General features: G+C 43.7%; 1 protein-coding gene across 2 annotated transcripts in view; it reads left to right on the top strand.

Annotated features, from left to right (window-relative positions):
* The window catches only part of mTor (serine/threonine-protein kinase Tor), a 278,630-nt gene that overhangs the window by 174,853 nt on the left and 87,046 nt on the right, over positions 1-16,731 (top strand). For both annotated transcript variants that reach the window (XM_075888782.1, XM_037433800.2), the window contains exons 41-42: positions 4,988-5,110; positions 11,295-11,477. In XM_075888782.1, coding sequence (XP_075744897.1) covers positions 4,988-5,110; positions 11,295-11,477 — 306 coding nt within the window. The remainder of the gene's footprint in view (positions 1-4,987; positions 5,111-11,294; positions 11,478-16,731) is intronic.

A 16,731-nucleotide genomic window follows, 5' to 3' on the forward strand; every position in this document is an offset into this window, starting at 1 on the left:
TACTTATATATATGCTGCTTTACAATTCAAGTATATGTATATATGTGCATTACAATTTATCCTCTTTTTGTCGTTATTTGGTATTGTTATGCTCTTTTGATACATAGTATGTCATGATTAGTTTTCATGGTATCCTAATGTCATTAATACTTTTTTCATACATTCATTGCTTTGCAGTTCGATATGCTCTTCTCAAACGATGTCTTACACATCTTTGTTTTTTATTATATATATTTTTTTTTTCTGCCCGCATTTATAATCATTCGCCAGCTCTGTAAATAGATTGTGTTATAATCGGTTCTCCATGTGTAAAATATTTGTTTGTACTCTACTTTTTTTTGGTAAATGACATGCCTTTTTCAAGATTACTTTTTTTAATGAATCCCAACTTGCCTATGGCTAGGTATTCAGATGCATTTTTTACATTACATTGTATACTGTAAACTATTTTTATATCAATAAAATTAAATTCAATTAAATTCACTTCCCTGTGCTGTCCATTGACCCTACTAACGGTGGTACCTGGTGCGTTTCTAGTAGTTAAGAGGTCGTAGCTGCCTGTACTGGGGCTTGCCTGTTATGTATGCTTACATCACGAGAGCCGAGTCTACATTTTCCATATCACAGCACAAGTGTACCGCACTTGAACATGCTGTTTGCAAAAGTGACTAGCTGTCATTGGTTGGCGAAATTGCATCGCAAGAAAGCTAGCTTTACAATTAAGGGGGTACGTGTCTTTTGTATCGCAAAAAAATGTAAAAAAATTGATTTTTTGAAAATCAAGTTTTCAGTTTCTGGAACCCTTTTTCTATCTGATTCTAAATTATCTACACTGAAAAAGTGCACAGAAGTGCTTCGGAAAATTCGTTTCACCCACTTAGGTATCAAAAATATTTCTGGAAATCGCGAGAAAACAGCGGTTTTCAGAAAACTATTGCTTCGTGATGGCGTGGCTGAGAGCGATCTCCTTGGGCTCATCGGAAGGAGCATTTGTTCGTGTTCGAATTTCCCACCTCAGCTGGCTCTTCTCTTTAAAAACTAGCACACAAAAAGCAAACGTTAGAAGCATAGAGTTTATTGAACATACACTAGAGGGAACTCTGGCGCTAGTGTATATGGGGGCTGCAACGAATAATGCTTCAGCGAGCATGGGAATTGTGGTATGACATGGATTGGCCTAGTCTTTGTACTTTGCGTTTGTTCTGGCTTCGCGTAGCTTGAAGCTGCTTTGTCACGAAGCAACAATTGGGAAATGTTCAGCAGTTACTCCTCACCACCTTAATCTTTTAGGCTTACCACTTCAAATCGGGTCACAAAGAGGAAAAATGGTTTATCCTTGCCTTCGAAACAAAACGAAAACACTGCAATAAACAAAGCCACAAGTGCGTTCGCCACCCGCAAGCACAAAGACTAGGCAAATCTATGTCATACCCATAATTCCTATGGTCACTGAACGATCGCAGCGCCAGTGTCTTTTCTTGTTACTTTTAGGAAACTCTATGGTTTGAAGGTCGTTTTGAGGCCCTTCATTGGCTGTGGCCGCTATGCTGCCCCAGCTCGCCTCACTTTGCTCACTCCGGAAGATCGTCTGCTAAGTGTGCGTCGCGAGGGAATGGTTTTCGAGAATCGCTACTTTGTGACGTGTTCACGGCTTGACGATCACAATTATGCTTTAGTTAGGAGCTGTAAAGTTCGATCAAATTATACTACGAGCAGGCGCGCAGTCTACGAGCGCGTCACTTCATCGGAGTCGTTTTTAGGCCTGACTCTGCTGGCGGCACGACAAACTTTGCGGGCAAGAACGACGCGCTAGTGCACTCGTGGCAATGTGCTTTTTCACAAGAATTGAAGCACATTACTCGCAGGCTCCTCGGAATCGTGGACGGGCATTTTTCGCGTCGGCTGTGGACCCCACAGTCAAGCTCGTCCCCCCCCTCCATTGCCATAGATTGCTCGGAACACTGGCTACCAGTTCGCGCGTCGGCACTGGAAAATGCAATACCAAGCACAGTGTGCGCCAATTTTAAATGCGAAGAATTTCTTAGCGAACTTCGGCGTCCTTAAGCATATCTATCTATCTATCTATCTATCTATCTATCTATCTATCTATCTATCTATCTGTCTATCTATCTATCTATTTATCTATCTAGCCGCATACGGCTTTTAGCTCTCCTGGCGGTTTCGATAATCATATCGACATCAAAATTGGTATGGCATAACATGACAGTATTACGAGCATAAGTGACTAGTCATAACATGAAAATCATGACATGTATGTCATGAATGTCATGATTTACATTTTATAGTCTCGCTGCTCTTGTGGTGGTTTCGTTGACATGAAATGTTCCAAAACTGGTATGGTATGACATGACTGCATGGCGAACACAAGCGACAGACCCGAACTTAAAAATCATGACATGCGTCTCGTGTAACAACATGACTACATGGCACACTCGTGATCCACTCGCGGACGTTTCGCTAGCTTCACATATACCTAATTTAGTATTACGGGACGTAAATAGATGACGAAGCTATGCGACTGGTGCAAACATGATAATCATGAGATGCGCGTCATGTAACAACATGACTACATGCCGCACTTATGATGCCTGTTTCGCTAGCTTCACATGTACTAAATTTGGTTTTACGGGACGTGAATGTATGACAAATGTAAATAACACGTCAAAACATGATACTCATAATATGCTTGTCATGTAAAACATGACTACATGCTATGCTCGTAGCGCACTCGCGGCCGTTTTGCTAGCTCAACATATACCAAATTTGGTATTATGTAACGTGAATAGACAACGAAGGTAAATGACATGTCCAAACATGATAATTATGGCATGCATGCCATGTAATACTTGATTAAATGCTATGCACGCTCGTGGTCGTTTCGATAGCTCCACATATACCAACTTTGGTATCAGGTGACGTGAATAGATGATGAAGATAAATGAAACGTCCGTACATGATAATCATGGCATGGAAGTCATGTACGGCATAATATACCTCCACCTCGTAACGTTGTGCTGATTTTGAAGTGACATATCAACCTCCCTCATTCGTGCTTCGCATATCATCAATTGCAGTGTACGTGGGTTCTGCCAATTTTTTCATTCTCATAGCTACACATCTCGCACATTGACGGCTACACTGTTCACGAGGCCGCGCACTTCGATCATGGTCATATGGAGTTCTGTCAATAAGCTTTTGTGATTAGACGTGTTTAGAGCTGTTCTTGGTATCGCCGCGAGCGTCTATGAATGTTCCGAGACAATAAAAGCCTCGTAGATTAGCGTTTCCGCGACTGGTCATTTGATGATGCGTTTCACGGCTAAAGTGGGAAAAGAGCATGTATGAAGCAGCGGCACGAATTTTCGTATGCCAGACTCGTGTCATTAAATAGACAGCTAGAAAATTCCTCTGCCACCAGTTTTCTGCCCATAACGGTTCACTATTTAGAAGGAAGGCATAGGCTGTCATAGAGTGGGCCATTTTTCTGATGCAATGAAACCTCTCTCTATATGAAAAATGTGCAGTGATTATTTGTAATCAAAAAGTACTTAATAATGCTATTGACAGCTTGACACAAGAGAGATGTGTAAACATTTCAGTATATGGCCTTATTCGATTACAATCTATTCTGTCATGCCTACTATCACACCACTCCTTCATACTGAAAACTTGGTTTGAAATCCATACTTGTTTTTTTAAAAAAAGGTGAAAAAAAATATAGGCAGCAAAGGCAAACTGGGCAGACGCCACATGCCTGAGAAGTCAAATATCACAAGACAAACCTAAGATCACAATTTTTAAGTTTTTTAGAAACGTAAAAAGAAGGTGAGACTTATGCTCATCTCGTGGAGCAGATATCTTGGCAACCACTTCACATATTTTTATTCCGTTTGTTTTGTAACACTCCTTGAACCGTGCTTCAGGGGGCTGCAATCTTCGTTATTTTATTTACTGCTAAAGAATTTTTTGCAGGGCTTCTTGTTCGTAGTGAAAGTGTGCTCATTGCAGTGTCGCTGGAGAAAACGTAAAGCACAAGTTTTAGTGTTGCAAAAAAAAATTAACATTTGGTTGTGCATACAGTAATTACCAACTATATTTGTCATTTTGTAAATCCTCCAGCCCCTCCACGAGGCTCAGTGAATAAATAATTTGTCTCATTAAGCTGTTGTGGTATCGCCAGGAAATTTTTACGGAAGCACTGTGAAGCCATTCTTAGTGTCTGTGCCAATTTTCATTAACATCCAACCAGAAACAAAAGTTAGTTTCGAAAGGCACGTCTCCTCTTAAAGGGGCCCTGCAACACTTTTTGAGAATGTCAGAAAACTCTGCCGATCCATAGTAGAGACTCCCGACAACACACGAGCCAAATATTATAGCGCAGCATGCAGCCTGTAATTCACAATAAATTATCAATGTCAGCTAAAAATAGCTTTCTCTCCTTTCGACAAATCATGAAATCAAGCCCAGTAAGCCCATCTATCAGCCATTGGCTGATTTAAACATGGCGCGCTCGGTTGTTACAGAGGTCGCTGTAAAAGGCTGTCACTTGTCCATGCGTGCGCGTGCGATCGCAGTGAAAAAGCGGCATATTCGAAGGAGAAAAAAAAGAAATGCTCAAGGTCAGGAGGCGCGAGTGACGTTTTTTGTTTGCCCTTCCCTGCTCAGCTTCCAGCGCTTTCGTCGGGACAAGAGAAGAGAGAATGTGATTGAAGTGTGTGACCAATCTTTGTAACACAGCTCGTACTGGACGGATCCTTAAAATTTTCGTGGCATTCAATTTGTGAGGTAATATGCTTTTTCAGTAAATCAATTCCATGGTTATTCAAAAAAGTGTTTCAGCGCTCCTTTGAAGAAAGGGTCTGTTGAAATCAGCGGCTGCTGTGTGGCAGTGGTTTATAAAACACTCCTAATTGTAGTTTGTGGATGTCAAGTATGATTGAGTGATAGCCCAAATGTCTTCTTCCAGGCCCTCATCTACCCTTTAACTGTGGCATCCAAGTCTGCACTTCCGGCCCGCAGCCGTGCAGCATTGCGTGCCCTTGGTGTTATGAGGGAGCACAGTGCCAGGCTTGTCAATCAGGCTATAACAGTGAGTACTCCTCGTTTCTCTAGTCCCACACACACGACGCCCTCCTCACATCTCTTCTCAAAAGTGGGCTTTGTTTTCCAGCCACCTCTGGGGATGTTACACCTGTCCTCATATTATCTCAGCTATCAGTGCAATGGCTGTTTCAGAACATTGGCATATGTTTAGACCATGCTGGCTTGCACTCAACATCTTTCGATGTGTAATGGCATCATAAAGTATAACCACTTTGACGGGTGGTTTTTTATGTAGTAAGGTAAAGAAAAGTGCATGTCTCTGTGAATGGCGCTGAGAGAAAGTTGTCACTCTTGCACTAGTAAGTTGTTTTTTCCCAGCTAGGGAACAAGTGTGAGCGAACCAGGAGTATAGCGTTGGCTACCTAGCGTGCAGTTGTAAGTGTAGCAACAACTGGTTGGTGAAGCTCTTGTGCTGATGTTTGAAGATCGTAGTTATTTAGCAGACACTGCACGTTGCAGTCTCTGCCACTATTAACAGGTAATGCTATCGAATATTGATAGCTGCACAGCTATCCTAGGTAGTCTATCTTAAGTTTGTTATTCTCTAAACAGTCATAAACTTATTTTTTGTTGACATGATGAGCTTTTGAAAGAAATTACAATCGATTTTTCGTATAGCTAAGTTGGTGAGATCAGCAATTTATTCTGTTATATAGAAGCTTGTTAATTAAAGTTTGACTTATTGTTAGAGCATTGCAAATAGCAAAATTTTGGGTGCGAAGTGAGTTGAAATATTGAAGTATAAGTGCGAATCGAATAGTTTTTGAGTATTTGTCAATTATTTCTAGAATATTTCTCAAATAGTTTGCAGGAAATTACAGGGAAAAAAAATAGATGGAGAAGATTCCTAAGCACATTCTTATAAGATATAGCAGCATGAAAGTTTTCATCTGACTAGGATGATGAAGCGTGCAGGGTGGTACAGTCAAACCTCGTTAATATGTACTATCTGCTTTAAGTGTACTAATGGTTAAAACAGTTGCAATGAATCTCCGACTGAGTTCCAAAGAGATTAGTTCATTAGGTGATCGCTTAAGCCGTAGTACAGTCGAGTCCACATATGTACGGCCCCACTTAAAACAAATTTTCACTTAGAACTAACAATATTGCGTGACCGTGAAAATATACATTTGTTCAATGACACAAAATCGCACTTACAGTGAGCGTTTCTGAGCGCCGCCGATCGGTTACAGGGAACTGGGTCGGCGCTCTGCGGACTTTTCGGGAAACCACTTTCGACCACCGATCAGGCATCTGCAAGGTGCCCATACATTCTTATTGTTAAACGGCTACCCTGCCTTCGTGCCCCTCTAGTTGCCGCTCTCCCCGACTGCTGTTTGTTATGCACTCCTCCGTCCTTTGTTTTCCCGCTACTCCCAGCACCCCTCATCACCAGATGAAGCCCGTGTTTTCACACTGCCACCGATCTTTTGAAGACCGGTCGGCCATCTCCCCTGTTTTCGATCACTGGTACTGTCGCTGGCGTCGCCGGCCTGGAGTGACCAGACCATTTGCCAACATCATCGGCCACCGACTGTATCCGATCGTCTGCGTCTAGTGCACGAGCGTACGCTGCCCCACCGACTTTGATAATTCGCGATTCTTTCCGGGTTCATGACCTGTTCTTGCTCACTTCGCACTCAGCTCAGCATGCCCTTCGCATGTGTGCGGAAGCACAAAAACGTCTGTTCATTTGTGCGAAACGAATCACAAATTATCGAAGTCTGTGAGGCCACACAAACCCACCAGCGCAACAAAACGATTCTTTGAGCACGGCCGCCGATTCTTTGAACACTGCCGCTCGCGCTGATCCAGGCCGCCGTACTTTGACTTCTGCGCGCGCAGGCACTCTTTTAAGTTTTTCTACGCAGGAGTTGCACGTTTCGTGAACCTTTCAAGCAAGCTACCCGACCTGCCTGCTTCCCGCGTGTTTCGGTTTTAAAGGTCGTCGAATGAGCTGGGTGGCTCATTATAAAGGGTATGTTCTTCCCAGATTCCTAGATTAGGGAACACGTGCGGATGCTACTGTCCAATCACAGATCACACACAACAGGTGAGGGGGACGCAGATAATAACCAGACCGTCATAATACCTAAATCATCTTACCCTTTGATACTAATTCTGGTCTACCACAAGTTGAGAAGATTATCACGAGGGCACCTAGTCATAGGTGGCTATATAGATAGATAGACAGACAGACAGATAGATAGGTAAAATGATAAAAGAGCAAAATGAGGAAAAAAAAAAACATTCAAGAGACAATGGTGTTTGAAGCCAGACCCCCTGCGTGGCAGTCGAGTATTCTACCATGAGCCAGGCTAATGCTTGAGACTGTGTTCCAAACAGACCAAGCTACCCGACCTGCCTGCTTCCCGCATGTTTTGGTTTTAAAGGTCGCCCTTCCGCCGTATCCTCCCTTCTCTTCACTCTATCACAACTCCTTGCCCTTCTCTCGCAAATCTGCTCTCCTCTCTTGATCACAATCCCTTCGCCCGTCTCCACCGCTCCGCGACGCCAGCCACGCTGGCTCGAATTAGTTTTGTTTTCTGATTAGAAATTGGCCCAGAGCTGTTCCACGCGTTCTGGTATATGTGTCGCATGTTCGGGTCTTGCTCGCTCTTGCTGTGCATGTGTGGTCACGATGGCAGACGAGAGGACTTGCATGCTTTTTCCTGCTGCTCAAGAAAACGTCGAAAATGTGACTGCTTGGCTTGAGTGTAATCCGCGCATTAGGTGCCATGTTGCAAAGTGCTTGCTCATAGCCGTTGACCACCTGGCAGCCACCTTGCCACTTCGGGCGTCCTGGTGTTCAGCTGTGGAGATAGTGAATATTTCGTGGGCGGCGGTGATGGGTACATGCACGCGAAACTATTTTCACGAGGCCGACTTCCTCGATGTCGGGCCCGATGCCGTGCCTGAAGCTTCCGAACAGAACCACTGCGGCGACGATTTGTGGCAGCGCGCCGTCGACTCCGACATGAGAGAGCGGGTGGGACATCTATTGCGATGGTTTGATTACAGCCGATGATGATGCCAACGCGGCAAAACTGTGCACGTATTAAGGCATTGTGAATGAAGTACGTGGCAAGAGTGATTTGGAGAAATTAGTTGTGAGAACAACAAAACTTTGGAGCCAGTGCCTCATGCAGCTTATGCTACGGACCTCAGTGAACGAGCATGCTGCCACTTGAAATAAACTTGAGACCGCCATTATTGCTTCTGCTCTGTTAAACGCGTGCATCAAAGACTTTTTGAGGCAAAAAAGTTTGTGTTTTCTCTCACAAGTTTCTTAAAAGCTATGTTTGATTTACTACGAACTTCGGGATACAGTGAACAGATGCCGCGTCGGGCTGAGGTTCGTTATAAGCGGGCTCGACTGTAGTTCATCCTAAGCCTACCGGTTAATGCGTATCAGATGCCCGCAGCGATCACTTTTTCTGCAAAAAAAGTTTACCGTGTTGCTGAACTTCTGATACCGCAACCTGATGCAAATCATTTTTGTCGTTTCAAAAAGTGCAGATACCAATTGATCAATTATTTCGACTTCCGCACGATTGTGGCGGTGCCTTTGTGGGTAATCATCGCGAGAGAACTAAGGCGTGGTGGCAACCACCAAGAAACATGCTAGTATGATCGCATATCGCCGACAAAAAGCATTATACCACTAAGCATCCTCAGCTATCCGCTGGGGTACGCGTGTGGCATAGTGCCATTTTATGCCTGCTGTAGGCTTTTAATAGGAGACTACCTGATTGTATTGGACTGCAGCCTCTTTGTGCGGGACTGTAATCATATTGCACGCACCGCATTGGCAGAAACAAAAGCGGCTCGCTAATGGGGAGTCAAGTGTTGTGGGTCGCGGGCACCAAGAAATTTTGTTGTACTGACGGTATTGCACTAAGCACACGCGTGCGGCACAGTAAGTGTTGCGCTGTTGTTAGCGTATTGCACGCTTTTATTAGGCAACGGCCCAAATGCGCTTTCATCTGCTGCCGGAACTGTTAAAGCATCGTGGAGTGCGCATTGTTTGCGACAGCCTCGTTATCGCCGCGTTTACCCAACAGGCTACTCGCCGCATATGTGCATTCTGAACTGAAGTTGACTTATTGTATAGCAAGCGGCTCTCAAGTCATGGCGAATGTCAAGTGGGCGAAGCGCTGCACGCAACTAACCAGTAAACAATTGGCTGCATGCAACCGTATTGTGGTTTTAAAAAATTTTTAAAGATGTCAGTTTTCGGTAAGTATGCAAATCGCAGAACGCATGTATTGCTGGCAGCCGATTATGTCCCTTCTGTTGCTGTGTCAGTCACTGCGTATCTCGGGCACGCACCTAGGGCGCCGTTTTAGTTTCGAAATGCTCCTTGGCATCGTCACCGTGTGCCGTCAGACTGTTGTGCGAGAGTGCCAGAATCATTTGTGCACTTTGATTTAAAAAAAAAAAAAAGAAAGAGCTTTGTGGTGGCCCCCATAGGCAATATTTGCTGCGCCACAGTACTTATTTCATTGTTGGCGGCGATGACGCACGCCAGAAAATAATAATTTGTACTTGCTGGTTAATGTGCACTATAATTAGTGCGTAGTTATTACGCATTCCCCGGCAGGTGCGTATTAACGAAGTTTCACTGCACTTCATGTCTTATCGAGAATGAGGCAACGCAGAGAAGTACCTGATATAGCAGACAAGTGAGTCCGGAGTTATACATCTGCCTTGTAGACGTCAGTACAATAAAAAAAAGTACATCTGAAATTTTGCTTGCTAAAAATTTTGGGCGTTTATTTTGGATTTCCTGCCCAAATTTTAAGTTAAAAACAGTGTCAACTGGGCCCCCCAACATTGCCACATTTATCATCTCCATGTTGGAACCAGCGTTTTCTTGAGTCAGTACTTTTGCGGCTGTAGCAGAGACTGGAAGGCGGCTTTGCCGCAATAGTGCGAGGAGGTGAAGCATATCGAAAATTTGAAGAGGTCACATTTAATTTGACGTTGACTGTACTTAGTCCTTCCTGTATGGGTCTGCAGAAGACCTACAGTATTGTTAAATAAATAAATAAATAAAAAGTTCAAACATAGCGGAGCTTTAAAGGCAGCTTTGCTGCAATAGTGAACTGTAATGGGGCGAAGCATATTACAGGTTGGAAGGAGTTGCTTTTAATCGGATGTTGACTGCATTTGTCTCTGGGAAGTTTGAATAGTTCACATTGTGAAAATTTCAGTGTGAATTGAATTGAATAACAAACACTATTCGAAAAGTATTCGAAATTTACAATATTTGCACACCCCTACTTTTTATGAAAAGTATCGTTGCCAAGGAATCCGTTTTTGTCCGGAAAGGGCTGCACATGTTATACCCCTGTCACACGGCCACCACGGAACTCGATTTAAGCACTTTGTCTTTTCATTGAACGAGATGCAGTTTATGTCGCACGGCCTCCATTTTGCTGTGAAATTTAAATGGAGCTTTAGGAAAAGAAAGTTCAGTAATGACCACTTGGGCTCGATGGTGTACTTGACATAGCTATTGCTACGAAGAAAACTGTGGAAACAAAATCGTCTTAGTAATCTCAATTATAGATTTGAACATTATACTATAATTTGTAGCATTATACACTGGGTAGCACAAGGTTCAATTCTATTTTTGTAGGCATCAGTGTCTGTACCCAACGCTTCACCAAGCCACCACCTGTCGTGCCGTATTGTTTGTTTATACCAGACACACGCACGTGTACAGCTTACTTTCTCGTTATTAGAATACATCAGAGATGAAGATGTGTGCGTTGCTTTAAAGGAGACTCATACGGGAAAATGGAATATTTTGACAAGCGCCATTTCTGCTCTGTGGGGCTCCCGTCGAAAGCTTGCACTAAGCCGTGTAGCATGGCCCCAACACCATTCTCATAAAGCTTCATTTGGGAGTTGAATGCTGAACAGACGTAGATGGAGTTCAGCGGTTGCCGTGTGAAAGAGGTATTAGCACAACGTGGCAATACAAAATCCGGGCAGCTGTTTCTGTTCATTCTTGGCATTGCAGAATTATAGAGATCAAAAATGCATTGCACCCATTGTGATATATTGATTCTGAATGTTCCATTACTGAAATCACGGAATTATTAATTAGTGCCAGGTTGAATTGCTTAACCAGGATAAACTGTTCTTTGTGTGCTACGCAGGTGAGTGAAGAGCTCATACGGGTGGCCATTCTGTGGCATGAGCTGTGGCATGAAGGCCTGGAAGAGGCCTCTCGTCTCTACTTCGGTGAGCGCAATGTCAAGGGCATGTTTGCCACCTTGGAGCCCCTGCATGCCATGATGGAGCGAGGGCCACAGACGTTGCGGGAGACATCTTTTCATCAGGTCTGATTAGCACCTGCAAAGGCAATCACAGCTTGTACACTATTAAATGGGATATGAGCACTGCACTAATGCATTGACCATTGCAAATTAGTTTTGCACCATCCCACAAAGTAGCAGAAGAGTTATGAAATAGAATTTTGGCAACCACATGTTTATGTCTTAAACGTGCATGAAAATACATATGGATTATTCTGAGAGAAAGCCTCCTCGTTGACAAAAAATTCTTGGCACAGTGGCATCAAATCTTGGATAATATGACAATACTATGAAAACCCTTGCCTCATTCTCTCAAATCATTCATTCTAGTGCTGCCAATCGCTATCATCTTGGTTAGCTCAATTGATAAAATGACCACCTGGGAGAGGTTTCACGTTCAATGACCACCTGGGAGAGGTTCACTGGTTTCACGTTCAATTTTGTCAATAAGGCTATCTGTGAAATATGTATCTTTAGTGCTGCAAGCTTTGTGCCACAAGTAAGTGGTTGTCAAAATTTTGTTTCATCCTGACAAATTGGTTTTTACAAAGTGTGTTTTCTTTCATTTTATATTTCATTTTGTGGTTTATCAATACATATGATATATATTAATGTTTTTTTCCTTTTCTTGTTTATTTCATTACTATGTATATTTATGTTATCACCTTTGTATCATGTATCACCTTTGTATCATGTATCTCTTCAACTGGCAGTGTTGTGTATACCGTAATGGTGAATTATTTATATTTTTTCTAGCCCCTTCTCTATTCATGCACATAATGCCTACAAAAGGACTTTAAGGTATGACAATTCAAACCAAAACGAAAAAGACACTTTCTGACATTTTCTTTGGCTTTCCACTGAAAGTGCTTTCAAGTGCACAAAAAGTCAAGTTCTAGCAAAAGGAAAGCAACGGATCGTTTACTTTGTTGGACACAACCTACGGTAACACACACAATGGTAGAAGTGCTGTGTGCCATGTTGTGCAAGTCAACTTGAGCATCCTGCTCCAAAGCGTATTCTTGCACTGGGACTGCACTCAAGTGGCCTTAATTCTAGTGTTTACAAAGTAAGGCTAGCAACTAACTCTTTTGGAATCAGTCTCATGTAACTCTGCCAAACGCAGGTGTAAGGGAATATGGCCACCCCATGGCGCAACTTGCGGCCGCCGCATTAAAAGGAGCTGAATCTGCAGCAGGTGCTGGTTCGCTAACTGCGTGTACCCTCTGCATGTTTCGTAAAGGTGCCCTAATCTCTGTGAGTAGGCTCATTTAGAAGAAACGTGTTCTCACGTCTGAGTGTCTGTATTTTATCAGTTACACTCTTACGAAAAAGAGAATGCGCTGTCGGCGAACCGGCACCCGCCGCACTTGCTGCAGAATCAGCTCCTTCTTATGCGGCAGCCGCGTGTCGCACAATGAAATGCAGGGCAGCTGAATACAGAGAAGACAAACTGCTCACTATAGAGAACTTAATTAAAATACTCAAGCAATTTCACGCAGCTATGATTGAAGAAATCACCCCTATTAAACTACAGCTAACCGAGCGTTGCAATCGACTACAAATTCTAGGAGCAGGAACGCAGATTGCAGCGCTGCAACTTGTGCCTTCTCTCATGCAGCAGTAATGGCTCTCACAACCAATCTTGTAGTTTGGCAATAGAATCTCATTAGCCATATCAAAGCGAAAAGCAGCCCTCGATACAATTTATTAAATTCAGTGCCTACTGTTCTGCCATAATTTTACACCAAGAAACTCTACCACCGAACCCGCTATGCGTGCCTATCTTAATAAAGGAAACCCTCGCATAAGCGCACCCTCATTTTGAAGAAATGCACATACGTTCGCCACGAGGTCCGCCCAGCCCGCAAAAACGAACACATTTTGATTTACCTCATACCAAACTCTCTACTAAAACAGTTGATTTTTATCCTTAATGTGTACAGCACACCTAAAAACACTTAGACCACTTTCCATGTCCTCTTCAAGAGAGCGAGTGAAATTGCAGAAGATCATATGCTCATCATTGCCGGGGACTTCACTCAGCATCAAGACTTCGCGTACAGAGGCTCCTCTCGTAAAGGGACTGCCGTGGTTTTGCAAAGGAATACTCACTGACTCACACTCTTAATGGACCCTAACTCTCCCACTCGAGTAACCAACTCAGTTACCGGCGACAGTGCACTTGATCTAACAATGGTTTAAAATGCAGGTTAACCCACGTGGACCAATCTACAGGTGAACCTCGGCATTGATCATACACATTTTATAAAACACCTTCATGAACAAAATCAGGAACTTTAGAATCACGGACTGAGACCTATTTTTCAAGTACTCAGGAAATGGGGCGATACCCATTACAACACACTGGCAGGACTCTTCGCTTGACTTAAACAGGACCTTGCTAAGTTTACTAAGGATGTCAAAACGGACCAAGTGGTTTAGCACATCGACAGCTGTCTTCCTAACATTCTCAAGGCTAAAAATGCACTTCACGCGGAATGGCGAACACAAAAGCTTAAAGGACCCCTGACACCAAATTTGGAAATTCGAGATGTTTATGTAGTTTAGAGTCCTGTTTCAGAGGCACTTTTGACTAATTATTAGTGGGGATCATTGCCTATAAGATATTTTAAAGTAAGGGTGCGTGCTCATCCGAGCATTAAGGTGCAATCGACATTTTCTGTGGTTTGACGTAGACAGGGGGGCCCCTTGTGACATTGCAGAGGTCAAGCAAAAATGTTTGGCATCAGAGAACATTTGTGGCATGCACACAATACCCCGACTGGCACCAGGCAAGGACTATTGTTCGTCATCTCTCTTGCTCTGTTGTCGAGCTGCTCTCAAAGTGGTTTTGGCTGCTTAGGCCAGGAATGGTTTTCTTTTTTCTAGGAGAAACACGCTCAAAGCATGCAGATTGTTTCATTCTTCCCCGCCCACGAGTCCCTTTATTTGAAAACAGCGGGTTCAGCATCACCAAAGCTTGATTGCATGTAGTCTCGGGCACTGCCCTGCTGTGGGTCACTTGTTTCTTATGGTATCTAGGCTGGTATTTCGAACTGATGCAAAATCGAACATAAATTATACATTGCATTCATTTCATTTCATTTATTTATACTGTTAGCCCAGAAGTGGGCCGTTACAGGGTGGAAGTACAAACAATTATTTGCAAAAAAGAAGTACCGTACAGGTCTCGAGATAATTTCTCGGTATTATTGTGACCAGCAACTCGAAGTTATACATAACATACATAAATGGAACACACATGCGATGCAATACATACGCGCAGAACAGCACATGACGCATTTGAGGCGGCACTTTTGCACCGCGCTGAAGATTTGAAAGACAACTACTGCAGAATCATGCAACCAACAAAAAGTACACACACACGCCAAAAAAAAAAAAAAAACATATGTCACTGTTATTCGGAAAATAAACGTTTTAGATTCTGTTCAAATGATGTAAGCGAGGAACAACCACAGCAGCAAGTGACCCACAGCAGGGCAGTGCCCGAGACTACATGCAATCAAGCTTTGGTGATGCTGAACCCGCTGTTTTCAAATAAAGGGACTCGTGGGCGGGGAAGAATGAAACAATCTGCATGCTTTGAGCGTGTTTCTCCTAGAAAACATTAAAACATTTACAATTCAATTTCAGCATTACCATAGGCAACGCTACAAATCACTAAAAAAAAGTTGCTAAGAAAGCTTTCGCTGTCAGGGGTCCTTCAACTGAAATCTGTGCAAAAACATGGCTGATCTCAACTGGCAGATCGAGGACCACTGCTGCACCCTAAAGCATCGGCACTCGGACGAAGTGTGCAACTCGGTAGATGTTCGAATGAGAAAGTGGGCCAAATGGAACCTGTTGGAACGCCAACTAGGCAACAAGCCATCGAAAGCATCTCAACAACTCACAATTGATAGATTGTTACACAAACTCGAATTCTCAGGTTGCGCAGAAACTCAGATTATCGTTGAGCTAGCAGCTCGTTACGTATGCACTCACCCTAGCTTACCCGCTGACTACCCGCCCACATCGTGCGCAATGGAGGAAGGTCGCCTTTGAGCCCCCTTGTGCCGAAGCAAAGGCAGTCCTAGCTGAACTCAATCGCTGTTAAGCCCCGATGATGTCATGAATTACAGGTGCGGCCCCATGCGATGGACTCAGACTGAAAAGACGAACAAACATTTATCAAAAAAAAAAAACGACACTCTAAAATATATACAAATGTACAACTAACAAATAAGTGCGAAATAACTGGAAGTTAACACACACCTAATCAGTAATGCAAATGTCCTAATTAGGTCTTAAGTCTCGCCTTAGCTTTTCAGATGTCTCGGTCTGGTTTACGTGACGCCACTGACTTGGTTGGGTTGTTGCCAAAGTTCGGTCTGTTGTCAATCCTGTGCTGGCAGCTTGATACTTCTGTCGCTGCCTGTGTGTGCAGGCTGTCGTCGCTGACGCTATAAGTCCGTTTCGGGCTACTGGTACTGTCACTCTGCGTGGTGTTCCATTGTTGACGTGGCACTCCTGGGATCGCCTTGGGTGGCTCGCTTCCGAAAAAGGGGCTTGCGCCGGGAACGCTCATTTTGCTGGGCACAGTAGCTGCATTTCCGAGAAGCCTCTTTTCGATAGCCATTGATTTTGCTGGCCACCTTGGGACGCCCGCGTCTCAGGCAGCTCACCTGAACGCCCATCGCTGGTGTATGCTGATGATGCGGCCTTCCGCCTCCGAGTTCCCCGAGACAAGCCAAGCTCATGACCTCTTTGTCCTTCGCTTCTACTTCGCACTAGTGCCTCGAGTTCTCTTCAACATTCTGAGCACGCGCCCGTGCACCTTTGCTGGTGGTCTTCGTCATCTCTAGATTTCGCAGCTTTCGCTTATGACAGACGACATGCAGAACAAGCTTCCTAAAAATTTTGCAGTGATGGACATCATTCTCGAAGAGAGCATCAACACAGTTAAACACAGGTGTGTCTGTTACAGGTTGTGTTGTGGTAGCCGCTTCGTAAGAAGGTCATCACATTTTAGTTTACGAGCTTTTTGAATAGCGTAATTAAATACATGTGGAGGATATTTATGTTTATCGAGCATAAGTTTTAGCCTTTGTGAGCTCCCATGGAACTCAGTGTCTTTTGAGTGAATTCGCTTAAAACGGTGGGTCTGGCCGTATGGAATGTTGTTTTTACAATGGCGCAGATGATCACTTTGGTAATGGAGGTACTGCTGTCGATCCGTCGCTTTGCGATAGAGGGTTGTGGAAAGTTTGTCATC

The sequence above is a fragment of the Rhipicephalus microplus genome, chromosome 3 (genome assembly GCF_043290135.1).
Source record: "Rhipicephalus microplus isolate Deutch F79 chromosome 3, USDA_Rmic, whole genome shotgun sequence".
NCBI lineage: Eukaryota > Metazoa > Arthropoda > Arachnida > Ixodida > Ixodidae > Rhipicephalus > Rhipicephalus microplus.